The 7,456-nt window shown below is 41.3% G+C and overlaps 1 protein-coding gene across 1 annotated transcript in view; it reads left to right on the forward strand.

The window, feature by feature from the left end:
• Nucleotides 1-5,543: 5,543 nt before the first annotated feature.
• LOC119335951 (serine/threonine-protein kinase RIO1-like) overlaps nt 5,544-7,456 on the forward strand; it is a 6,907-nt gene continuing 4,994 nt past the window's right edge. Inside the window, exons 1-5 of the mRNA XM_037607995.1 lie at nt 5,544-6,025; nt 6,159-6,287; nt 6,873-6,965; nt 7,192-7,271; nt 7,425-7,456. Coding sequence (XP_037463892.1) covers nt 5,750-6,025; nt 6,159-6,287; nt 6,873-6,965; nt 7,192-7,271; nt 7,425-7,456 — 610 coding nt within the window. The 5' untranslated portion in view covers nt 5,544-5,749. The remainder of the gene's footprint in view (nt 6,026-6,158; nt 6,288-6,872; nt 6,966-7,191; nt 7,272-7,424) is intronic.

Here is a 7,456-nt window from a genome sequence, read left to right on the forward strand (position 1 = left end):
CTTTTTCCGAAACCTTAAAGCCTTCTGAATGATTTTGATGCATAGCAGTAATGTCATACACTTTGCGCCATTCGAAAAATGTTACCAAAAAAAAAACCTTGCATCCACTAAACAACTGTTGTTCAATCTCAAAGTTGGATTAGGTATTGCAGAAAAGTGTAAGCAGGGTGGAGACCAAAAGGTAGAAATTGGTCCATAAATTGATATGAATGGAATTGCGACCTCTCTGTTTTGAAGGTTGCCGAAAAAATAGAACTCTAAACCAAAATGCTCAGAAACTACTATGCACGCTCCAATTGACACAGTGAGCCCAGCATCATGGCCAATTAGAAACGAAGCTCGCATCTGCAGAAAAGACAGGATTTTTTTGGCACCAGAAATTACTTCTGCCTTGCAGTGATGAAACAAACAAAAGGCTAATTTAAGTGACTAAGGTAACTGCCTCTCTGGGAACTGGAAATTGCAAGTTCCTGCTGAGTTCCAAACTGCTGTTGAGCTAGTAGAATTCAGACATGCTCTTCGCTGGTTGAAGTTTGCTTGAAAATTAAATCAAGCTAAAGCCAAGCGTATGATCAAATGCAGTTTAGGGCATAATTCTGATGGATGGCTGCATACTGGTAGCGTTTATAGAACTACATTATCTCACAATTTGAATACAAAGACATCATGAACTGGGAGAAATAAATGAGTAGAGCCTGAGCTTTCTGAACACCATTTAGACAATTATAGGAGATACTATTATACCTCCTGTCTAGAGGATCCAATCAAGTGAAAAGTCCCAAGGTCCCAAAAAATAATTGTCTTATCAGCTGAACCTGGATAATTTTTTGGAAAAAACAGAAAACAAAAGTTACAACTAACCAAGTCTAGATTATATAAATAGTTTTAGAGGAAAGATGTTATTCGGGAACAAATCTCATGTTCTTGTACAGGTTTTACAATATATTATCATCCAAAATACCTATGTCTATCAAGTAAGAATATGATCTTTCAGCCTCTCAAAATATGAATCTTTCAGACTTGAATCAAACACGGAGCAAATAGGAACTTCTTCATGAACTTATTAGTTCATGGATTTGAATCAAAAGGGAGCAGCAGTAAAAAAAATAGGGAGCAACAGTACCTTTCTTGTGAAGGGGGTATGGAATAGGCAGTAGTACCTTTCTTGCGAAGGGGTCATGGTCAGGAGGGTGTCGGAGATGCTGCTGCAAGTTTTCGCTCCTCTACAGCGGTTGTAGGAGACCGTATTGATATATCGACGTCCAGTAGTCCACTGGCAACAGGGCTTACTTCTTCCTATTGTGAGATAATTATTACTTCTTATATTATCATAGATATGTGTCAACTAACTTTCCAAGTGCCAGGTTCAAGAAGCGAATACTAAATACATCTCCAGCGGTGCACCATGTTAGCACACAACATTCATTTAATCCGACCCCGATAATATTCATGGTTCACTCCCAGAATTAGCTTTCCTAGAATTTCTATAGCAACCAATAATCACCTCTGAATGGGGCTTCAACTTGTAAAAGTGACAACAACAATGCACATTCCAACAATCCATCATTTTGTGAAAGTATCTGACTTTATTGCCATCTCAGAAAACAATGATTCAGTTACAACATTAGTGCAGTACACTGATCGGTTATTCAAGAAAGGAAACAGTAAGAGCAAACAAATAGTAGCAAGTAGCAACATTAATTAAAAAGAAGAAACCTGGAACTGGCTACCAAATAATGTGAACATCTAGTGAAAAAAGTGCACTATCATTTGCGTAACATGTGGTGAGAAAATACAACGCAAATTGAAAACTGTACATCTCTGTTATTATGTTCTCTGTTTCTAACATCCCGATAGCAATATGCCCATATCCAAAAGAAAAATTAATACTTTGTGATTCTAGCCAGTGAGGCAGCTTCTAATCCCCTTCAAGAGCAATAAAATCATATGGAAAATTAGCCACATAACAAATTCATATTACTGAACTCCTGAGCTCTGAATGAGAAACAAAAAGGCTGACCGATGGGGAGCGGCAGCGGGGCGGGACTGTTTTCCTGGATTTAGCGCTCGATGTGGGTCGTCGAGATGTGTAAGAGCCAATACAAAGTATATTGTAAATTCCATCAGAATTTGATTCCACCCAAGAAAAAACTCACAGCTATGTTCATTTCAGAAGAAAGAAAATTAAGAATATCCAAATGTCCATTTAAATTTTGGGAAGATGACAGTTGCTGGCAACGGATCAGCCAGGAGGAGGCATGTGAGGACGTGGTCATACTGGTCGCCGAGGCACAGGACGGTGGCCAGGATCTCCTCTTGCAGGATACACTCATCTTCATGTTGGTTCAATAGTTCAGTATCGTGCTGAAGACAACATCTCCTCTTTCTCTCCATTCTCTACGCTAATATATAATGAATCAAAATGTACAGAACATGAGTAGTATATAAACGAACACTTTCACATTACTGTTGGATGGAACACCGAAGGAACAAAAAAGCAGAAAATTACCTCCTGTCTGTTGGGTCAATTGACCGAACAGTTGGCGTGCAGCCGTGTAGATGGCCGCTGGATATAGACAAGGCGATGGACTTCGCGCCTGCAAGTTGCAATGGCATGGAGGGCAGGTATTGTGTACGTCTTGCAGCACCGGCCAGAGGTCCGGGAGAGGCCGAAAGTCGGAGAGGAGGGTTCTCCATGACAGAAGTCGGAGAGGAGGGCGGGCTGTGCCAGGCGTTGGGAAGGAAATAGGAGGTCAAGCTGGTGGTGCGGGGGTTGGGTCTGGTCCGGGAGGAGCGCTGCCGGAGGTAGGGCCGCCTCGCCATCACGGCCTCCGCTCCGCGCGGCAGCGCAAGACGGCGGCGGCGGCGGCGCCGTACCCGTACGCGAGGAGGAGAGCCCGTGCTTGTGCAGGTGTGTGCGTTTTTCTCTGTTTTGCACTTAAAGTAACGTGGACGCCTCGCCCTCCTCCGGCTCAGCTCGTCGTCGTCCTCCTGTCGCTCGCCGACGAGATCGCCATGACGCCGCTCGCTCTCCTCCCAGCTCCTCCTCCTGGCCGACCTCGCGTGTGCTCTGCCCGCCGCTTCACACACCGGGGCCGCCACCTTGCCGACGTCCCAGCGAGCCTCCCGACAGCCGTCGGCGCCATCTCCACTCTCCCCCGCGCTTGGCTGCCCTCCGCCTCGCCCCGCCTCGCCCCGCCTGGAGCCCGGGCGTTTTCTCAGTTAAAAAGGAGCGCGAGTGGAATTCTAATAAATCTAAGGGTCAATTTGTAAAATCAAAACGTTTTTCCAGATACACTTAAATCGGGACCGCGGGTTGATTTCCTGGAAACTGCGGGGCTTTTCTGCAAAACGTGCAACGACGGACGACCAGAAGCCATCGGTGGTTTATTAGTAGGTAAAGATAAATATATATATATATATATATATATATATATATATATATACTAGCAAATATGCCCATGCGTTGCAACGGAAGAAAAAATTACATGTTGGTCAATATCCGACATATGAATGTCCTCTATTTTAACACGATGGCTCACCATGTTGCCAATTATCTTTCTTCTCACTCTCGTTGATGATGGATGCAATATCCACGTGATCGCAATGCATTCAACGTGGTAAAAAATGGGCTTGTCACTGTACGACACACTTGTCATTGTCTCGCGCAAGGGAATGTTTTGAACTTTGAAAACAAATCTCATCGACCATGGACTACTCGCCAACCCCAAGACATATAAAGAATTTCCAAAATTAATCAAATCCTAGATATAAAATACATCTGAATAGGAAGAGTTTTTTGAATCGACAAACATTCTTTTTAAATTTAGACATTTTTTTAAAATTCACAAACATTTGTTTTTTAGACGAACATTTATTGAAATGCATGAATAGTTTTTGATTTCATGATGACTCAGATTCACAAATATGTTTTGAATACACGATCATTTTATCAAGATCATGAACTTGATTTTATTTAACGACATTTCTTTCCAAATTATTTTTATAATTTGCAAATATTTTTGTAAAATCAGTAACATTTTTTGAAACCACGAAAATTTTATGATTTCCTGAACTTTTTTGAATTCACACACATTTTATAATTTCTCAAACAGCTTTTTCAAACTCGCAACTTTTTAATACTTGAAAATCTCAAATTGATTTAAAGATATATATATATATATATATACTAGCAAATATGCCCATGCGTTGCAACGGAAGAAAAAATTACACGTTGGTCAATATCCGACATATGAATGTCCTCTATTTTAACACGATGGCTCACCATGTTGCCAATTATCTTTCTTCTCACTCTCGTTGATGATGGATGCAATATCCACGTGATCGCAATGCATTCAACGTGGTAAAAAATGGGCTTGTCACTGTACGACACACTTGTCATTGTCTCGCGCAAGGGAATGTTTTGAACTTTGAAAACAAATCTCATCGACCATGGACTACTCGCCAACCCCAAGACATATAAAGAATTTCCAAAATTAATCAAATCCTAGATATAAAATACATCTGAATAGGAAGAGTTTTTTGAATCGACAAACATTCTTTTTAAATTTAGACATTTTTTTAAAATTCACAAACATTTGTTTTTTAGACGAACATTTATTGAAATGCATGAATAGTTTTTGATTTCATGATGACTCAGATTCACAAATATGTTTTGAATACACGATCATTTTATCAAGATCATGAACTTGATTTTATTTAACGACATTTCTTTCCAAATTATTTTTATAATTTGCAAATATTTTTGTAAAATCAGTAACATTTTTTGAAACCACGAAAATTTTATGATTTCCTGAACTTTTTTGAATTCACACACATTTTATAATTTCTCAAACTCGCAACTTTTTAATACTTGAAAATCTCAAATTGATTTAAAGAAGGAGAAAACAAAAACAGAAGTGAGAAAAGAGAAGACCAGAAAAAAGAAAAAAAAACAGGGCATTAAGTCCGCTGGCTGGCCCACGTAGGCCTAAAGTAGGTGGGAATAAGTCATGAGAAAAAGGTGGAGGAAAATATTGGTAGAAGCTGGGGTTCGAACCCTGGTCTACATGGCAGAAGACAATGCATCGAGCCACCGCGCTGCTACTGCGTCACTGCTATTTGTTGGATATTAACTTTATACAAACTCTGGAAACGACGGCGACTTTGAAAAGAAAATCGAATCGTTTTCTTCACTTACGGGTGGCATAGCGGGTAATTTCTAGCAACTTTGGGGGGCGATTTTTGTGACGTACGGGCAGAAGCAATATCTGCTTTATTAGTATATATATATAATATATATATATATATAAGGGGTATATATATATAGATAAGGTAGAGAGTAGAGATTAAGGTATAAAGATAAAGATAATAAATTAATTAGTTAGATAAAGATAAAGATAAAGATAAATATAGATGTGAAATAAAATAAATAAAATAAACGCGGGCCTGGCCAAGGCGTGCGTTTAGCCACGTGCCGTGCCGGGTATGCATCACGCCAGGCACGGCCCTAGCCACAAATCGAACCCTAACTAAGAAATCTCATCCCCCCATCCCAGCCGCCACACCGCCCACAGCGCAGGCACAAGCGAGCAAGAGAAGGCAACGGCGCGACGGCACGACAACGGGGCGGCCGCAAGAGTAGCGGATCAGCGCGCGGGGAGCGGCGGCGACTCTGCGCGTGGGCGGTGGCTCGCGAAGAGCATCAATGCACAGATCTCGGTGAACGTCGAGCATTCTGTCGTCGAAGATGGTGCACGTCGAGCTCGACCGTGCGGACGAGTGGTCCGAGTCCGACGTCTCGGAAGATGTCTCCGACTCCGAAGTGGGCGATGGCCTGGACTGGCTCGACGCCGTCGAGAGCCATGATGGTTCAGCCCGGCTATCCGCCGCCTTCTCGATCGTCGGAGGCGCGGCCGCGGCGCGGAGGCCGAATGCGCACGGCGGCGTGCTCTCCCGCCCCTTTCAGCCGCTCTCCAATCGCACGCAGAAGCTCGCCTCCCACATCCGGGCCACGCCCTTGGAGGTATGCAGCGTCAACTCTTCGCCTTAGAGATCCTAGCGTGGTGAATTATTTGCTTGTGCATGTTATCTACAGTCTCGTGTTATGGTACGTTGTGTTCAATATCTTATGTGATTGATTTTGTATTATTTATAAGGAGTGGGAAGGTAGAATGAACGTGGGGATGTCAAATTCGGTAACGACTGCAATCAGGGACAGCATAAGGGACACATCAATTGGCAAAATAAGGAACCATGAGAAGGCCGATCGTGCTACGGTGGAACAGGTCTTTACATGCTCTCTGCTAAGTGATATTTATTCTGTCCTATGCCTTTTGGAGCGGAACATGTCTGCTTGCACTTGCAATCTTGCATAATCCTAATGTACCATTCCATTCCCTTTCAATCGAGCTGGCATTTGTTTCAAGAGTCTGCTTGGTTAGAAAGTATCTTCTTGTACTGGATACACAAGAAGTCAAATTAAGTCATTAAGAATTTGTTTTAGTGCATTTTACATACCATTCTGCCTTTTATTGCACTTTTTATGGAACTCTGTTTAATTCCCAGCTATATGTATGATCTAAATGGCACCATGAGTCACCAATTCTTTTTGTTGCAGTAATGTTGGCTACTTAAGTGAAATTGCCTGAGGTGATGTTTATCTAAATTATTTTCCTGATTCCTGATTGCAGTTTTTCGTTAGACATGATTACCACGTTAATTATCTTTAATTTTGTGTACATACGGCTGAGGGGTAGAAGTTTCTTCTCTTATACAAGCATTAACCATGCTCTTCCTGATGCTTAGTGAAGTATCGGTTACTTTACATTTATCTAATAACTTCATCAGCGAAGTAATTCATTTATATGCAGGCCATTGACCCAAGAACACGCATGGTTTTGTTCAAGATGTTGAACAGTGGTGTTTTTAATAATATAAATGGTTGCATTTCTACAGGAAAAGAGGTAAACACTAAAATGCAGTGCATGTGCTACTGAACTATTTCCTTCGATCTGTGTATTTCTCTTCACTGCAGACCTAAAAGCATTAGAACATTAATAAATGAAATACAGCTCCTTGTTCGGTAAATAGAATAAAGAGAATTCTGCTCAATCTGCTGGTTTCAGTTATCTGTTTTCCCAATTGGGTATATCTACTTCCATATTCAACATTAATCCACTTCCTGTGCAGGCAAATGTCTATCATGCAACAAAGATAGATGGCCAGGAGCTAGCAATCAAAGTCTATAAAACCTCTGTCCTTGTCTTTAAGTAAGATTCGATTCTTTACACTTGTTTGTTGCTCCCTATAGATTCTTGTTGAAACATATTGCAGTACTGTGTCATGTGATATGCTCTTTATCCTTTTCGTACTTGTTAAAAGAATTGTTCTGTAAAGGTTTGAGTGACATTTGTTTATTGCAGGGATAGAGACAGATATGTTCAAGGAGATTATC

Source organism: Triticum dicoccoides, chromosome 7B (genome assembly GCF_002162155.2).
Source record: "Triticum dicoccoides isolate Atlit2015 ecotype Zavitan chromosome 7B, WEW_v2.0, whole genome shotgun sequence".
Taxonomy (NCBI): domain Eukaryota; kingdom Viridiplantae; phylum Streptophyta; class Magnoliopsida; order Poales; family Poaceae; genus Triticum; species Triticum dicoccoides.